The sequence below is a fragment of the Temnothorax longispinosus genome, chromosome 1 (assembly GCF_030848805.1).
Source record: "Temnothorax longispinosus isolate EJ_2023e chromosome 1, Tlon_JGU_v1, whole genome shotgun sequence".
NCBI lineage: Eukaryota > Metazoa > Arthropoda > Insecta > Hymenoptera > Formicidae > Temnothorax > Temnothorax longispinosus.
The window spans coordinates 28,676,782-28,695,726 of NC_092358.1; the positions used below are offsets into that span (position 1 = coordinate 28,676,782).

General features: G+C 46.0%; 2 protein-coding genes across 5 annotated transcripts; one reads left to right on the plus strand and one right to left on the minus strand.

Annotated features, from left to right (window-relative positions):
- The first annotated feature begins 76 nt into the window (after window positions 1–76).
- On the plus strand, window positions 77–15,544 carry Plexb (plexin B). Of its 2 annotated transcripts, none has more exons than XM_071796166.1 (7): window positions 77–1,795; window positions 2,873–3,464; window positions 3,545–4,470; window positions 4,556–4,959; window positions 5,085–5,577; window positions 5,692–9,495; window positions 9,604–15,544. In XM_071796166.1, exons 2-7 carry the CDS (start codon window positions 3,068–3,070, stop codon window positions 9,709–9,711), a joined length of 6,132 nt encoding a protein of 2,043 aa, XP_071652267.1. In that variant the 5' UTR covers window positions 77–1,795; window positions 2,873–3,067; the 3' UTR covers window positions 9,712–15,544. The 2 variants fall into 2 exon arrangements, with proteins under 2 accessions (XP_071652267.1, XP_071652275.1); XM_071796174.1 differs by lacking the exon at window positions 77–1,795 and adding an exon at window positions 2,164–2,251.
- LOC139823982 (integrator complex subunit 12) lies at window positions 14,996–18,945 on the minus strand. Of its 3 annotated transcripts, none has more exons than XM_071796479.1 (6): window positions 18,822–18,945; window positions 17,972–18,118; window positions 17,621–17,824; window positions 17,174–17,542; window positions 16,432–16,504; window positions 14,996–16,354 (listed from the first exon to the last, which is right to left on the minus strand). In XM_071796479.1, the coding sequence occupies exons 3-6, from the start codon at window positions 17,777–17,779 to the stop codon at window positions 16,149–16,151; spliced, it is 807 nt and encodes a 268-aa protein (XP_071652580.1). In that variant the 5' UTR covers window positions 17,780–17,824; window positions 17,972–18,118; window positions 18,822–18,945; the 3' UTR covers window positions 14,996–16,148. The 3 variants fall into 3 exon arrangements, with proteins under 3 accessions (XP_071652580.1, XP_071652570.1, XP_071652559.1); XM_071796469.1 differs by having other exon boundaries at window positions 17,972–18,308; window positions 18,822–18,898; XM_071796458.1 differs by lacking the exon at window positions 18,822–18,945 and adding an exon at window positions 18,385–18,812 and having other exon boundaries at window positions 17,972–18,308.

Sequence of the window (18,945 nt, forward strand, 5' to 3'; positions counted from 1 at the left end):
TACATCTGTACAGAAAAAAAAGCGTAAGTACAAAAGTATACTATTTTAAATGTCGCGGAAGGGAAAAAAGGATCCGAATCTGAGAAAAAAAAACTTAACTCATTGAGACGTGTTATGCTAATAAAGTTGTAAATGTAATAATTTTATTGTGATTTCTTCTCACAATTAACAATAGCGATCGTTCCTTACACGACTAACCGAAGGACAATCGATTTCATGTGGCCCACTTCAAAGTCATTTCATCTTTTTTTCTTTTAACGTGCCGCTTCGGCTTCCGATAAACGCCATTTCGATCGTTCGGAACTAACTTCACGTCGCACGATAAGCTAACAAACAATGGGTCTGTTTTATGTTGTTGAACTAGCTGCACTAGTTCAGAGTTTATCTTTTTCCCTCCAATGTGGAGTAAAAAAGATAAACTCTGAACTAGCGCAGCCAGTTTAGCAATAGAAAATAGACCCTAAATGAGACCATTTAATTTCATGCTCTGTACAAATCGCGGATATATATATACTATATATATATACAATTTTGTTTATTAGATTTTTTTTGTTAGATCAATCAAATATATGATGTTTGCTAAAGTATCAGATCTGATCAGGTGGAATTGAAGCGTGGACGTTTTTTTGCCTGAACGTGAAGTGAGCTACGCGTGCCCCGCCTTGCCGCGGGAGAGCGTTTCGTTCGCCAATCGCCACATATGTGCAGGCGCGATGGACGCGTGCACATGCGTGATGCGTTCATCCACATGATACAGATAAATACACGATATCCCAGAAATCGCATCCTACGTTTAACAAAAGATATCAGAGGCTTAATTAAAAACAATGACGGTCGAGTCGACGTGAATTTATTAAGTTTCTGTATTCGTAAAAAATTTCGATCGAATTTCGAACTTTTGGGATCGCAAGTAGAAACAATTGTTCGTTGAGTAATCGAACGTTTATATTGACGAACTTTGTAACAAAAAACTATCTCGACCTCTTAACTTTTAGGATAAAAAATTCAACGTCTCGGATTAATTCTTGGAGTAGAATATTCATAATCAAAGAGAAAACTGAAAAGTTTCGGGACATCCCGTATATTACTACATAGGTGTGCATGCATGCGTCGAGCGTGTACGGAAAGAGAAAGGGAGAAAGAGGTACACAGTACACACTACACGGTACGTGTTGGGGGGGGGGGGGAGTAAAGAGTGGAGCCCGACTCGGAGGAGCTAGGATCCGCGATAAGAGGGAACGAATGAACGAGGGGAAGACTGAGGAGGGAGAAAGAGAAAGAGAAAGAGTGAGAGGGAGCAGTGAGCAGCGCGGCGCATGCCGTAGCCACGGCCCCCGACCCCCGACGGCCCCGACTCGCGCCTCGCGCCTCTAAACTCGTGCAGCGGCCCCGTGCCCCGTGTCCCGTGTCGGACGAATTTTAATGGCGGCTGATCTCGACTCCGCCGTTTGCAGTGTTGCGTTGTGAGGCGACACGGACGGGCCGCTCGGCGCTTCGCGCGGTGCCGACTTATGGTATCGAGACGGTACGCGAGCATCGCGGATCATCATCCGGATCCGGCGGCGGCCAGTGGCAGTGGCAGTGGCAGCGGCAGCAACAGCGACAGCCCGTTCGTGGTGGCGACCAGTGCCTATCTACGCGAGCCGGGAGCCTCCTCCATCCGAGCATTCCGAGCGAGCATGCCGCACATCCGCGATGTGCCGTAGCCCCGTAGCGATCACGCCCGCGCCGTTGTGCGAGCAGCGTACCCGCAGCGTGTATCCGCGACCGCGACCTGCGACGCGCAGCGAGCAAGGTAAATTGGCCCAGCCGCGCGCGACTCGACTCGGCGAGAGATGCGAGGTGGCGGCCCTGGCGTCTCGCCTCTCGCCCGATATCGTCGCTCGCTCGGAGAGCCCAGCGTGTCGCGCAATCGGGGATCGGGGGTGCCTGCCCTCCGTTCCCGTTCCATTCTACGATCGGAATTCTCTCCGCGTCTTTACGGCGTTAGTGCGTTACGGTTTACGGCGGCGCGATCAGGCGCGATCGCCAATTCGTCCCCGCGGCCGTGTTTTGGTAGGCGATGTGATCGTGACGGGAATGGGAATGGGAATGGGAAGAGGAGGTGGTGGTGGTGGCGGTGGAGGAGGAGAGGGAGGGGCGACGGAACGGGGTTGGTGGAAGAGTTGGAGTTGGAGTATCCTTGCCTTTGTGCGAAGACAGTGGCCTTAGCTGTCAAGTGCAGCTACGTTGGCCACGCTAATGAAGGGCGGTGCGTGCTACGGTATTGCCCGAAATGCGTGGAGCCATCTGCCCCTCGCCGTTGTGCCTTTTCATTGTTAGGGAGACTCGGCGAGCTCCTATTTACGCCTCTCGGTGGTCGTTGGTGGTCGTTGGTGGTCGTCGACGGGAAACCTCGATCTCCAACGGAAGCGCGTTGCCAGCGTGTACGCGACGTGCGGAGTGCGGACTGCGGCGCTTCACGCTACCGATATATTCGGCATTCGGCGTGGCGTTTCGTCACGCTTCACGCTTCTTTTTTTAACGCATCGTGTACGGATTTTGCTCGAGTCGCTGCTGTGCGTTTTTTAAGGTTATTCCGAAAATCTGCGTCTAGCGTACTTCTGCTCCGTGTATTACCGTTACTTTCTTCTTTTGGGACCTGAGAAGGAAACGTCGAGGTTGGAAAACACTTGCCTTGCCGGAATAATAACGCGGAATGTGACAAACGTAACGTGCGCGTAGGGTGTCGAGATAATAATTCTAAAATGAGTGAAAATACGACGTGTATAATTTGAAGCTTCCTAACGCGTTGAATGGTTACGTGGCGCGCATATGCGATACAATTTATTCACGCTTACCTATTTGATATAATTTCCTCGTAATGTTTCAGGGATGCCAGACAATGATCGACATGTCGGTGCCTGTGCTCGAGCATAGCTGGTAGTATTGCATCAACACTGGCTCGCCACCAGCGGCAGGGCACGTACCCTGATACCTTTTACATTTCCTCTCCTAGACCTGCATACGCACTGACGCACACGCTACGCGTGTGCGCACGTGCTTTGTCAGCTGTCGCGTACACACCATGAGATTCCTGGGACTTACCCAGTCATTTCCCAAATCGCCTACAGTGACGCCTCTGCAAGTGCCATTGCCGCCACTCCTTCATCGCGTATCCTTCTCATCCATGTCCATTGCCACATGGTTCCTAGTGATATTGGCGACCGCAGCGATAGACACTCCCGCTAGCACCGTTCCACCGATACAGGAGAACAGATCCCCGCACGTACTAGCGCAGTTCCCCGCGGGAAATGGACAGCGATACGGACATTTTCCCTTGGACGCCAATGCAACCAGGGAGGGAGCTTTGAGATTTAATCATCTCGCTATAGATCCTTCCACGGGAAGGCTCTATGGAGGCGCGATCAACAGACTCTTTCAACTCGATTCGAATCTCAAACTGGAGGAGTATGTCTCAACAGGTTAGTTCTTCTCTCTCTCTCTCTCTCTCTCTCTTCTCAGTATAATGTTACAATGGATAATGAATCTTTTCTCATTTTAGGACCGAGACTGGACAATCCTCAGTGTCATGCAACAGGTTGCATGACAAGAGATATACCCACTTCCTTAATGGATAATGTGAACAAGCTACTAATCGCCAACCTCGAGTCGCAAACGTTAATCGCCTGTGGCTCCCTTCTTCAAGGCGCTTGCGAAAAATACAAAATGTCCAACATATCCATCAAGCCAGAATTTATTCCTCTCAGCGTGGCTGCCAATGACGAGAACTCGTCCACGTACGCTTTCATCGGGCCCGAGAAATACAATCCGTGGGGGCAGACCAACATACTCTACGTAGGAACGACGTTCACCAACAAAGGAGATTACCGTCACGATGTGCCCGCTATCTCCAGCAGGAATCTCGACAATCTGGAATTCGCCGAGTACACGTTCAACAAGCAGTCGATCGTGTACATCGACGTCAAGTATCGAGATCACTTTCTGGTCAAGTACGTGTACGGGTTTAACGCGAGCGACTACGCGTATTTCGTCCTGGTGCAGAAACAATCGTACCTGCCCGAGCAAGAAGAACTGGGATACATCTCCAGGCTGGCGCGAAGTTGCATAAGCGATCCGAATTACGACAGCTACACTGAAGTAACTCTGCAGTGTACGGTCGATCTAGGGGACGGCAAGCAACACCATTACAACTTGGTACAGGACGCGAAAGTCGCGGCAGCGGGCAGCGATCTGGCCATGCAACTCGGTATCTCCGTTGGCGATCCAGTATTCGTTTCTGTATTTTCGCCCAGCAGAGGCATCACGAATGAGCCTCTGTCACGTTCGGCGGTTTGCATCTACAGCCTGCAAGACATCGAGACCAAGTTCAACGAAAATATTCACATGTGCTTCAACGGTAGCATCAAGTATCGAAATATGGGTTACGTCAGCGGTCCTATACAAGATGGAAAGTGTCCTACTGCCGGTGTAAGTAAACGTTTAACCAATGGAAAGAATAAGCATTAGAAATTTTATTTTGCTGTTTTCTACGTTATATTATTTTGCTTTGCAGACCACAGGGAATATTCTCAACTTTTGTGAGGTTGGATTAAAAATTTCGGGCGTATCGCCAATCACAGGCCAGGCTATCCTGCATTTTCCCGATACGTTTATTACTTCGGTTACCATCGCCAACACCGAGAGCCATACCGTAGCGTTTTTCGGCACAAACGATGGCGTTCTCAAAAAGGTCTTACTGTCTGGAGTTGAAGCGTTCGTCTACGAAAGCGTTACGATTGATAAGGGACAAAAGCTATTGCCTGACACGCTGATTTCACCGGATGGCGAATACATCTATGTATTATCCTCCTCGAAGATATCGAAGGTCAAAGTGGAGCATTGCAGTGGTTATACCACGTGCAGCAGTTGCCTCGACGCGAAAGATCCTTACTGTGGCTGGTGCTCTTTAGAAAAGAGGTAACGTGGTTATTATACAGAACACTTTGCATACAAAAATTTTATATTCTCCGCAAATATGAAATTTTTTATGTTGTAGCTATATTTGTATAATAATAATAATGTGAATATTCTTTTGCCCACAGATGTACTGTGAGAGGAGATTGTCAAAAGGCAAGTCACAGCAGTCCACGATGGTTGTCCCTCGGCACGGGTCAACAGTGCATCGATTTCGAGCAGGTTCTACCCGACCGTATGCCCATTAATCAGATGACCACGGTGCAATTAACAATTAGAACTTTGCCGGAATTACCAACGGGCGCTATGTACAAGTGCGTTTTTGGTAACGCCGAGCCAATAGACGCGCTGATGACCGGTTTCGGACTATCCTGCCCTACGCCACCCGTCGTGGAGAGACCCAACATTCCCGAGGGCGCCGATCATGTGCTCGTACCGCTGTCCGTACGATCGAGTGAAACGAACAAAGACTTCGTTTCGCGCAACTTTGCGTTTTTCGATTGTTCAAGACACACCGTGTGCACCGAGTGCGTAAAGTCGCAATGGGCATGTAGCTGGTGCGTCTACGACAACAAGTGCACTCACAATACTAGCTGTCAGGGCATTATATCGGGGGAAAACGTAAGTTTTGCTTAATCTGTTGCGTCTATATCTTTTGTCTACAAACTCGTCTGTCGTAACTTATATATTACAATAGATATTATTATTATTATTATTTTTTTTTTTTTGTTTTAGCAAAACCAAGCTAATCTTGCCGCACATGGCGCGCAATATTGTCCGAGATTCGTGGAACGCAAAGAGCCGTTGATGTTGCCAAATAGCGTGCCCAAGGAGATAGTGCTCGAGGTGGAGAACTTGCCGCATCCGCAGGTGGGCCACAGTGGATTCCAGTGCATCGTTAGCATCGAGGGTGCCAATCTGAAGGTACAGGCTCGTGTGGACAGCAGCCGTTTCATCGTGTGTGACAAGACCGTATATTCTTACGAGGCGGTCAGCGGCGAATACGAGGCCGAAGTGACGGTTGTTTGGAACACGAATCACCACGTGGACAAGACGACGATAATTTTATACAAGTGCGAAGTGCTCGGCTCGCATCGCGAGCACGCGGACTGTTCTTTGTGCGTGACACGGGACGCTCGGTTCGAGTGCACTTGGTGCGGGAATAGCTGCGTGTATCGGCATTCGTGTTTACAGTCACCGTTCACCGAGTGTCCAAAACCCCGAATAGATATGATCAAGCCGCTGAGTGGGCCGATCGAGGGCGGTACGCTGGTGACGATCGAGGGTAGCAATCTTGGGTTGAAGGAGAGTGACGTGGAGGGTAAGATACACATCGGCAACACTCCGTGCACCCTGGTGGACTATGAAGTGTCGGTGCGCATCGTTTGCCGTACCGGTCGGCACGAGGCCACGGATGCAGCGTCGGTTGTGGTCGGGAACGACGCCGGTTACACGGAGAGTGCGGTGCTGTTCAATTACAAGGACATACGTCTGTCAGGCGTGTATCCATCGGTCGGGCCACAGAGCGGCGGCACGCAACTGGCCATCACCGGTAAATATCTTAACATCGGTAGCACGATATCGGCATATCTGGACGAGTTGCCGTGCCACGTGAACGCGAGCCAAGCGAGCAGTACGAGGTTGACTTGCGTGACCAGTAAGTCGGGCCGCGTCAGGCGAATTCACAGGCTAACGCTGAGCATCGATGGTGCGAATCGCACTCTTATGGACAATCCGTATAATTATACTCACGACCCGACCATCATGGAGATCAAGCCACTGAGGAGCTTTGCCTCAGGCGGCCGCATGATCACCGTACATGGCACAAACTTGGACACCATTCAAAAACCCGAGATGGAGGTTTACTTCGATAACGAGCAGTTGCCGGTGAACAGAACCGTTTGCACCGTCCTGAATCCTACGCAAATGGAATGTCCGAGTCCGAGCGTTGCCAAGAGGTTTACCTCGATCCGACGCACCGAACGTTCGGCGGCCGCCAATGCTCAAGCTACCTCGTCGCCGCATTCGTTGAGACTAAAGGAATCCCAGCTGTCTCTCAAGATCGCTTTTATCATGGATAACGTGGAGAGCGTGAGAGATTTGGAGAAGCAAAGTCTTCGTAATCGACTGCTCTACGTCGAAGATCCAAAGTTCTTTCCATTTCCACGAAACGTCAAGCTGTACAAGGGGGACACGCTGGTGATCGAGGGTGAGAATCTCAATTATGCCAGCGACGAGTCCGATGTAAATGTCACCGTGGGTATCATGCCCTGCAACGTAACGTCGCTCGCTCTCACGCAATTGGTCTGCACGCCGCCGGATCAACAACCCGCTGACACGGACGAGCTCGGCATCAAAACCGAGAGCGGACTGCCTCTGGTGGTGGTACGGGTCGGTCGTAGCCTACGCTTTCCCATCGGTTATTTGCGCTACGAGGTCATCAAGTCCTATCCAATACCGCCGGAAGCAATCGCCGGTATTGCCGCCGGCACCTTCGGTCTCATCTTCCTGTTCGTCCTGGTGCTGGTGATATACCGTCGTAAGAGCACGCAGGCGGAGCGAGAATACAAGCGCATACAGATACAGATGGATACGCTCGAGAGCAACGTCCGTATGGAGTGCAAACAGGCGTTTGCGGAACTGCAAACGGATATGACGGACTTGACCGCGGATCTCGAGTCGTCGGGTATACCCACTCTCGATCATAAAAACTACATTATGAAAGTATTTTTCCCCGGGGTAATAGACCATCCCATATTGAACGATCCGCGCTCACGCAGCAATGTCTCGCGGACCAACTACGATGCGGCAATGATACAGTTCGAGCAGCTCGTCAACAACAAGTACTTTGTGCTGACGTTCATAGAAACCTTGGAGGCTCAGAAGGACTTTAATATTAGGGACAAAGTGAACGTCGCTTCCTTACTCATGGTTGTTCTAATGGGTAAGATGGAATATGCCACCGATATACTAATGAACCTATTGTTGAGACTGATTGACAAAGCGGTGAACACGAAGCATCCGCAGCTCATGTTAAGGAGAACGGAATCCGTGGTGGAGAAGATGCTGACGAATTGGATGGCGCTCTGTATGTACAATTACCTAAAAGACTATGCCGGCTCGTCCTTGTTCCTGCTGTTCAAGGCGATTAAGCATCAGATAGAGAAAGGACCGGTGGACGTAATAACGCACGACGCGAGATATTCTCTCTCGGAGGAGAGACTCCTGCGCGAGCAAATCGAACACACGATCGTCACGTTGCACGTGGTGCAGGACGATCTCGACGAGAAGATACAGTGTAAGGTTCTAGACTGCGATACCATAAGCCAGGTAAAGTCCAAGATTCTCGACGCGCTGTACAAGAACACTCCGTTTTCGCTGAGGCCGTCCGTACATGACGTTGATCTGGAGTGGCGGCACGGTCGTGGTGGTCACCTGACCCTCCAGGATGAGGATCTCACGACCAAGTGCTGCGGCGAATGGAAGAAGATAAACACGCTGGCGCACTACGGCGTCAAGGAATCGGCGGTGATGTCGCTGATTCCCCGGCAAAACGACGGCTTCTCGGTGGCGTGTAAACCGCCCTGCCATAATTGCAAGCCCTCGCATTATCACCTGCAGCAGCAGCAGCAGCAGCAGCAGCAGCAGCAGCAGCCGTCGATTCATCCGCACCACCAGCCGTCGCATCATCATCTACATCGACACTCGAATCATTGTTCGTCCACGCATCTTCCATCCACGCCCAATCACGGGCTGATCAGTCCTGTAATGTACAATCATCCCGTGAGCGGCTTGTACTTCGACTCCCAACATTCGCCGCCCATCATAACGGCGAACGGCGACGTCGAGAGCGCCCATGACGTCAATCAGCGGCTCTATCATTTGGTAAGGCCCATCGAGGATGTGCATTATCCGCCCGGCTTGGGTTTCACCGGAAGCAACAAGCACCATCATCCCGAGCGAACGCACAAGGCGATCCCGGAAATATTTCTGACGCGATTGCTATCGACGAAGGGCACCGTACAAAAGTTCGTCGACGATTTTCTAAACACCATACTGACCGCCAATGAGGCGTTGCCTGGCGCGGTTAAATGGTTGTTCGATCTCCTCGACGAGGCTGCCAAGAAACACGGCATCGTCGATCCGGAGGTGGCGCACGCGTGGAAGTCGAACAGCCTGCCGCTCCGGTTCTGGGTGAACTTTATCAAGAATCCAGATTTCATGTTCGACATCAACAAGTCCACGACGGTGGACTCGAGTCTCTCCGTGATCGCGCAGACGTTCATGGACTCGTGCTCGATGACGGAACACAGACTGGGCAAGGACTCGCCGTCTAACAAGCTGCTCTTCGCCAAGGACATACCGCACTATCGCGAGAAAGTCGGTCGATTCTATACGGATGTGCAAAGACTGCCGCAGATCACCGACCAGGAGATGTCTAGTGCCATGCAGCAACTGAGCGCGTCTCACGCCAACGAGTTCGATGTGATCGCGGCGCTGAAAGAGCTCTACATCTATGTCAGCAAGTATTATGAACAAGTGAGTAACACGCTTAATAATAATCGATTATTATCAATCGCCCGTTCCCTCAGGATTTCGGTCAGTAAGATGTCAGGCCGTGACGGTGTTTTATAAAATTCTTTTCAGATCCTAGAGGCCTTGGAGACAGATGTGGGCTGTCGCAAACTACACCTAGCTCATAGACTAGAAAACGTAGCGTACACGCTCGAGGGAGAAGAGACCAGTGCCTGCTGACATACCCTCCTCACTTCCATCCCAGGACCCGTCAACCTCTCCAGAAACACTGACTAGTGCCTCCACTTCATGCATCAGATACACCTCGTTACATATGTACAAATATTACACATTACAACACACCGTGTGAATAACAATGCCGTAAAAAAGATACACGCGATTTCGTTAGGGCTAGTCAGGCGATAGGTCACGGGATAGACAGTTCTCGTGGTAGTATTTTACCGTCTTTACGCGTTGGCCATACCGAAATACGCTTGTAAACATGTATGGATATTGGTAGGCAATGTACGCGCCTCTGATCCTTAAATCACGACGCTGGACAGACGCCTATTGAATCTCTCTAGGAAACGAGCAAAGTATTTATATATATATAAATCTCATCGAATTCGAACGAATCTCAATTTGTAAGATATTTTTTCGCGGGTGATTATTGTTATCGTAGGATAAACGAGAGAGATTTGGTTGTCTTATGTAATATTAAGTTATTTTAACCCTTTACTCTCGTAAAACGCCGTCGTGCTTTCTCTGTCGAGACTCTTTTGAGGATCCGAGACGTGGATCGGTGCAAATACTTATTAGGAAAGAAATTTAAAATGTAAAATTTTATGGCCGACCTGATATCTATACGTGTGTACGTAAATACGGAATACATAACATAAAGTAAAAGTAACATGTCTAATGGTAAGTGAGAGAAAGCCATAGTGTCCACCAGACTGTCTGTACGGGAGCGACGTACGGCAGCGAGTAGTCTGTGATCCGAGCACGAGTGGCTATGCCTACTATCTTCATTATGATATATATAATTATTAATATGTTATATATATATATATATATACATGAAAAATATATATATATAAAGCAAAGAATCATGCGCAACACACCTCCACGGATTGTAGTGAGCTAGTTAGAGAGGGACTATATGTATTATAAGTTGGGGGTTACGCATCCTTATAATTCAGAGACAGAGTAACAGATAATATTAAATTAAGGCGATTAAAGTAACGTTAAAAAAAATTTAAGAGTTAAAAGTTATAAGAGCAGCTCAGTCTACTCTAGGCCTATCTACGTGTATTGTCGAACGAAGAAATTGTTTTCTTTTATCTTTATCTCTTATTTTGCTTCTGAGTCTCTCTAGATCTGCTATACGTGGTAGTTTACGAAGTGCGAATAATTTTTTAGAAAGGCCATTTTGTGGAGCATCTAAAAATTTTTATCTTCCATTGTACGTATTATTATATTATTGTGTTATTATTATTACGATATCAACGGTTATTAATTATTATTTCTCTATTATTATTATTATTATCTATATATATAAAACTATTAATGCTGCCTATTAATTATGCTATATTATTAAGTGTAACGGATGCAAAACGAAACGGACCTTTTTTACATTAATCACGTCGCGAGACTATTATAGACTGTTTTGATCGTGCTGAAGAGAAGTTTTTGTATTCACTGATATATACTCTGGCCGAGATTAATGTGCTATTGTCGCAATAAGGTCTTAGCGGACACTCGTCGTGGCACAACGACACGCAGTATTCTTTAAAAGATCTAACTCTTACTTTTTAGTTAACATAAGACTGGCAGTTTCCTTTTTAACTTGCATTTGTATTTTTTTTTATTTTTTTTTTTTTTGAAGGAAATTCTCAATGACCCTCGCGTTGTGTAATACCGGTGGAAAATTAGTAACGATTCTCGTATTCGGCACGCACTGCCAAGTTTTTTCCGAGTCGCGCACTTTTACGAAGTCTGTCGATCCGTTCAGGGCCAATGTAAGAAACTCGTCGTTCAATCGAAGGCGCAACGATGATTGATCGGCGAGTCATCGGTATAGGTCCAGGGAGGCTGGGGACGTGCTCACACTCTTGTACTTAATACGTTCGCGCGTCGTAATTTCAATTACACTCCCAGGTCCCCAGGCTCCCCCGCGCGTTTGCGACCATTCGCGGCCACCTGTGTGTATCCCCTTTCTCTCTCTATTACACGTGTATCGTATTTATTTATATTACCGAGGAGCTCTCTCTCTCTCTCTCTCGACCGCGGATGTACGTCAATCTGTGCTAACTGTGAGTCTTTTTACACTTCGTCGTGTGCACGTCCTCTTTGTAATCGGATCGTACGAATTATCCGTATCCGCATGCCCGTTTCTAACTCTTTTTAAGTGGAACATAACGTCTCTTTTTACGTATGTACGTGTGCCATCTGTCTCGACGCGGTGAGAGATCCGCTCGTTCCCGGGCACGGTTTTCCGCCCCTAAATAAAATAGGCGCGCGCGCGGTATCGTTTCTATTATCGGGTCCTCCCAGCACGCGTGGACCGTCGCGATCGATTTCGCTCGATGTCGCTAATTAATTAACATCCCGTTTACTTGTGGAGATCCCGACTTCGCGCGAGGCGAGCGAATTTGCTACCGCTTGACGCAGTCTTCCCCCGAACGAGATTAACGGAGATTTTCGTTTTCGAGACCGAATTTCCCCCCCCCCCTCTTCAGCCCCCCATTATCGCAAATGTATTTCGTGTAGATTTTTCTACGTACGTAGAGCTTGAGTGCGGTGCGCGCAGATTGGTAAGCGGACATTCGCAATGAAGTACTCTTTTTTTTTTTCCTCCTGTTAACGAATTTCGACCCGGTATCAAAAGTCCGCGCGAGCAGGATAACGAAAGTACACTTGGTGTGTGAGATACATGATTAAATTGATTAAATTGACGATCGTACCCATACGGGCGAGACGGTGCGACCGGCTTGCACCTCGCTCGTCCTGCGTTGAAAGTATCGTACACCTTTCGGTTTCCACTTTATACTAACGATGTATAAAAGCCGTCATTACTTATTTAATAAACAAAAAAAGAAAAAGACACAAACTTATATTTAAGAATTATATATTATATATATGTATACGCGTATATATATGTATGTGCGAGAAAGAGAGCCTGAGTGCGAGACAGGAGAGAGCCCGAGCTAAGCTGGCGGTCGCGATTAGACCGCACCGCGGAGCACACTACCGTTAACGTTGTTTCCGGTCAACTCGCGGAGGAGAGATACAACGACAGAGAATTGCCGTCGCTATATTACCGAGTCCTGTACATACACACGTGACAAACGTCCTTCGTAAAGTTCTAACGTACACACGCAGCCTTCTGATTTCGTTCTCGATTTTTTTTTATTGTCACTGCCATGTTTCGCATTTAAAGAGGCGAGAGGTCGAGCCGCATCGCCGAATCGTCCGCGTGCAGACGCAGAAATTTTTCCCCGTCGAAGGGACCCTCCCGCGTGTTGTCGCGTATTATCGCGGGGGAAAAAAAAGCGGGAGAGGAACGGCAAATTGCGCTCGATCTCGTCTCTCGTATTCCAGTCGCGCGTTCGCGACGTTGCGCGCGTTTAGCGTTAAAACATGCGGCGCAAATACGGGCGTTCCTCTTTGCCGCTTTGCGTCTCTTCGAATATATATATATATATCGCGTCGTACACACACAAGCACCCGCGTGCGCGTGTCGTCGCTATTATCGGGTTGCCAGTTGGCCTCACGACAGGCGCGGAACGTTTTTATTTCCGTGAAATTCAGTTGGAGGATACTCCCATGCGGCATGTAAAATATTATATGTCGGGCAACGTTCGAGCGCGATAGAATTCATATAGCGTCACCCTATACTTTGCGAACGTACGAGGGCTCGCAGCTCTGCCGCGTCGAAAGATAAGGGAAAGAAAGGAAAGAAAATGCGCTTATCTATCCGTTTCTCTCTCTGGTTTCTCTCGTTAAGATTTCGCTTCTTAATCTTTACACGTTTGTGTCACACAAGCGGGTGATAAAAATAAATGTAAGCTAGGGACGAAGGCGCGCGCGCGTGTGTGTGTGTGTATACCCGCTATCGGGGAAGAAGCGAACGGTAAAATATTGACGCTACCTCTATACGCGGCGTGTCGGCGTGTCCGCTGAATATTTCATTAAAAACGGCGGCCACGAAGGTGCAGATCCGTGAGCGTCTTAAAATAAATACCGGGGAAGCACGCGGCAGAGTTTCCCGGCGGGCCGTACGGTCGGAAGTCGACTCCATCCATCTGAAAAGCTTGTCAATTCTGCAATTCAACGTTTGTAATTAATAACGTAACGGAGGACTGAGAGGAGAGGCGATTCGCGGCGTCCGTGGGCCGAAATTAGTGTGTCATGCTTCGTAGTATATATATATATATAGATAAATCCGAACACGTCGTGTGTCGAGTTAAGATTATTACTCTTTGTTAAGCTTCGACGAGAGGGAGAAAAGGGAGAGAAAGAGAATGGAAGGGATGATCCCAATAATTTTTCCCCGTTAAGGACATTTCTCTTGTATGTACATTCGCCTCCGGGAAATCCTCCCGGTTGACTCTCTAAATTTCTCAGAGTGAAAATTCGGCCGATAGAGTGAGATTTCACTCTTTTGGAGTGAACTCCAAAAGAGTGAAATCTCACTCTATCGGCCGAATTTTCACTCCGAGAAATTTAGAGAGGAAGCAGCGCGCGTTATTTCGATTAGATTCTATTTTAATCTTAATTGCTGATAATTGAGTGATAATTGACCAATATTGGACAACTGTTGTCCTTGTTCTGAATCAGCGTCCTAGGTCCTAGAAAGATACGTCTTTGGTAGCGGATTGTTTGAGATTGCAAAAAAAAAGGACGTATGTTGTCACGTTACGTTGACCAGCCTTGATTGCCACTAAAAGTATCCCGGAGAAGTGTCTGTCCTCTGTTCATCAAGCCGAGCGCGTGTATAATTGCGTACGTATCCACGTAAGAGTGTATGTGTATGTGTGTAATTTCAACCCCTCGCAAATAGCCCCCTTTCTCTCTCTCTCTCTCTCCCTTTCTCTCTTTCCCCTCCATTGTACATAGTACTTGAGCCCACTCCTCCCCCCCCCCCCATCTCATCTCGCGCACGAGTAGACTTTAAGTGACACTCGAGAGAACGAAATGATTCTTGCCAAATTCTCGATGGGACGTAGGGACAAATGACTACGTGCATTTAAAACGATAAATCGCAAGAAATATATTGGTATTATAAACGACTCGCATCTCGTTATCTCTTCGTTATTCTTTGCCCACCCGCAGTCTCAACTGTACAGACCTGCTATCAGCCTTACGGGATCGGGACACGGTGGATCGTGTCCTGTAATTTGGATCGTTATAATTTGTCGCCATTCGTCCGAATCGTGCTCACAAAGACAAAGGCACGTGGAGATGGCGATCGATTTTCTGGTCCTTCGTAGACCTCCGAGGTTCAAAATTCTCTTCCGGGGGAGTCTTTGTAAAGATTTTTATTGTACGTGGACGAGCGCGATACAGCGCCGCGCGCCCGTGCAAAATTATCACAGCTCGTTGTGTGATGCGCTAAGATCTAAATATCGTTACTATAAATATACGGATACGTAAAACGTGAACTTTTCGGAAATATCCTATTCAAAAATCGTCAAGTGTCGTTACGCAAGTCGTTATGTTAATTCGGAGTTCTTGTATGTCGCAACTAAATCACCTCCGCATTCGCGGAGATACACGAGTTTATATGTATATCTTGTATACATTAGAACGTACTTGGCGCGTGTGTTATAGTTTTCCACTGTGCATTTTTGACACTAACATCAATTCCGGCGTCGATCTTGTATCGTTACGCCAGTAATAAATTAGCGTACTCGATACGAGTTGATTTCGGTGACGAAAATTGTGTATATGCTATATATATATATATATATATAATAGTACAATTAATGCGTAATCTTGAGATATGTAAAGTTTATATAATTTTATCGCTTTCCTTTTATAAATATCTCAATAAAAAGGTATTAAAAAATGATCTATTGTATATTTACATTAAAACTATCAACGCAGACTTGTATTACGAACGATGTTACGTGTGTAATAATTATTAGCGATAGTAATATTATGTCATTATTTTCTACATACTTAATATTTTTGTAATAATAATGCGAAAGCTTAAAAATAACAAATTTACACATGGCACGTTTGTACAATTATTAATAAATTGTATAATATGGAATTGTATTTATATAGGCAGTAAGAAATTCAGACACTACACAAAGGCCCACGTGTATTAATATCGATTGAGTGTAATTCGAGATTAAACTTCAATATAAATACACATTAATAACATCATCTATCTAGAATTTTTGTCTTTGTCATAAAAGGACGCGCGATTCTTACTCTCTCTCTCTCTTACTCTCTTTCTTTCTTACTCTCTCTGGTCGTACGAAAATATATTCATAAAAAAGTAACAACAAAAATTGTCACCCTTTCTCCTAGATTAACAAAATTAATTACAAAATAATTAGGTTGTCAATAAAAAAAAACTGTTCCATATTATTTCTATAAAATACACTATTTGCATATACTTATCGTACCGTTTTGTTTGCTATTCTTTCTTTCACAAATTAAGCAGTTTATTCTACCCCTGACTTGATTTTATATAATAACGATTTATCCTGAGATTTGGCTGAGGATAATGCAGGAGAACTGGATGAAGAGCTCTTTGAACCCGTGGCAGTACCCGTGTTTCGTTTGTCCTGCTTAGCTTTCTTCATCATGTCTTTCAGTCTCTTATCCGCGCTGATAATATGGATATTTGGTGTTATCTTAGCTCCACTGCCTATAAAAATTAACAGTTTAGTGATTAATTTTACACATGTGTCAATTACAAACGTGCTTTTGTACTTATATACTTACTTGAACTAGACTTTTTCTGCTCCTTAGATTTGTTTTCTATCACAGTCTTTGGCGAACTCCTTTCTTTCGAGACCTAAATTATATAATAATCATATAAAAGGATTTTCTTACTGCAGTCATATCGAACGATATTAGAAGCAGAAAATCACGTAAATCTTTTTTTACATATAACATATTGAAATAAATTACTTCTTCCGTATGTTACAATAATATATTTGATTAATAAAATCTATATCGAAAACTTTTTTTCATTACATCACATTAGCAAATGCATGCATATTTTAGTCTGCATACGTCTGGATGTTTCAAAAAACGGATCTTACGATAGTTAATCAAGATTTACAGTTATTTATTACGTTGCGAACCGAAGAGAGAATCTTTGGTATATATTTCACCAATCTATATTAAATGTATATGGCAACATCAGGCAACATGTTGAAAATAAATTATTTTAACGTATAGCACAAGGAAAAGATTCACATGATTTCTTGCGTCTATCGTGATACGTTAATACACGTGCAATGAGAAAATAGAGGATTCTTACAATAAAATATTCTCATCAACATTAGGCAAGTAAGAGATATACGGTATGTTATCTTATTTGAAATTTAACACGAGTTCCTTATTGGAGCGTAATGATAAAGATAGATTTTTTATAAGTAAATGAAATGTGGCACCGAGAAATATAAAATGTGCCTAAGGACGTGTCGCGTAACGTGTAAACGTGGGTGAATACACACACCTGAGACTTTGTACAGTTAGAGCAGTACCACACTTGTTTTGGCACGTTATCTATCTGGGAGTCCAAGATATGGGGAACATGGCATTCCTGATGGTACAAAGAATGACACTCCTGACATTCCACAAGCCTATTCCTCGCCCCGACGTCCATGCCCTTGCAAATAACGCACGTAAGATCATCCTCCAGAATTTCCAGGGCCAACGTATCGTCCGACTGCAGGATGTCCGGTGGAGTGTCACGCGCTGGCAAATTAACTGGCGAACTGTTCTTGCTCGACTTACTCGAATGCTTCGACGAGCTGGAACTCTTGCTCTTCTTGCTGCTGCTGCTGCTGCTGTGATCGCTCAACACTGGTTCTTCCATCATGTACTGAGAAACAAATAGAAAACCTTAGAGACCTGCTCTTGCTTCGTGGCCCATGTCGACGGAATAAGCTATATCGCGTACCTTTTTATGCAGCACATTGGAGAGCATCTTGGACGGCCCATACTTTTGCTTAATCGCCTCGTCTAACAGAGCTCGCAGCTGCTCCGCAGAGTCCTTGTTGGTAGAGTAAAGGAGTCGCAACCCCTGGGTGAATTGAGGATCCAGCTCCAGCTGAGTCATCTCTTCGGAAACTCGGTTCTTTCTCAGCGCAATATTAATCTGTCGCTGCAGCATAACAAATTTTTAATAATCCTGACGAACACATACCAAACTTCCAGCGTCGAAGCACAACAGTCAGAGGTTATGCTTCAACAATGATAAAAACTGCGTACGTCTTAAATTCAAATATTTTATTATTATATTATTACGTACCACGTACGTGGGCTGCGTGAAACCCGCCTTTTTTTTCTCTCGCGTAAAAAACACCGTTCGAAGAAGAATAAAGATCTACGCCACTCTACGCTCTCTTGTTTTCACCTTGCGTGCTCCTCGACTTGCGTATCCTCGTGCCGGACGGAACTGCGAGACACACGTTTGTCGTTTAATTCACACGCGTGAATTTCGAATTTCTATGCAAAGGATCTCTATAATTATGCCGGAAGTAATATCGACATTTTATCGTCGTCCACGCCAATCGTCAACGTGCCGTGCAGTTTTGTTCCATTCTAGGTTATCGCGTGAACCTCTCGAACGCCAAACTCCCGTGAAGCTAAAAACGATTCAAACTTGTTACAAAAGTACTTTTATAAAATCGATGATCTAATTTAAAAAAGGCATTTGTTTACCAATCTAAGATTGACTATAATTTATAAATAACACGTAAGAGCTTCTTTCGTCACAGTATAATAGAGCTAACTCGCGATCGAACTTCCACGTGTTTTTAAAACATGGAAAAACGGATTACCGCTCGTTATCGAATTTTTTAACTTATATGTTTATATATTTTTTGAAGCGCAGAGATAGAAAATTTGAAAAAGATTCGATCGCATTAAGGTCGAAAGTCAGAAATTTATTTGCATTCACGTAGAAATGGAGAAGAAACGAATATGAAAGAAGAACGAGGAAACATTCGGTGAGTGCGAACTTGACGTGGACCAACGTGGATCGATAAAATTAATTTTATTTGGCGAGAGAGTTCTCGTTTTCTCGCACTTTCCTCACGATCGAGAATTTGAAAGTGCCGCCGGAACTGCGGGAACTAAGCGCACGCTACGACACCTACGGGTCCCGTCTCTCGTCACTCTCGTCAGTCTCGTCTCGCTCGCCAGGGCCAGGAACTCGGGGAATGCAGGGTGCATCGCCACGCCACGCGAGCCCAACCTGCCCAACTCCCAACTCGCTCTCGC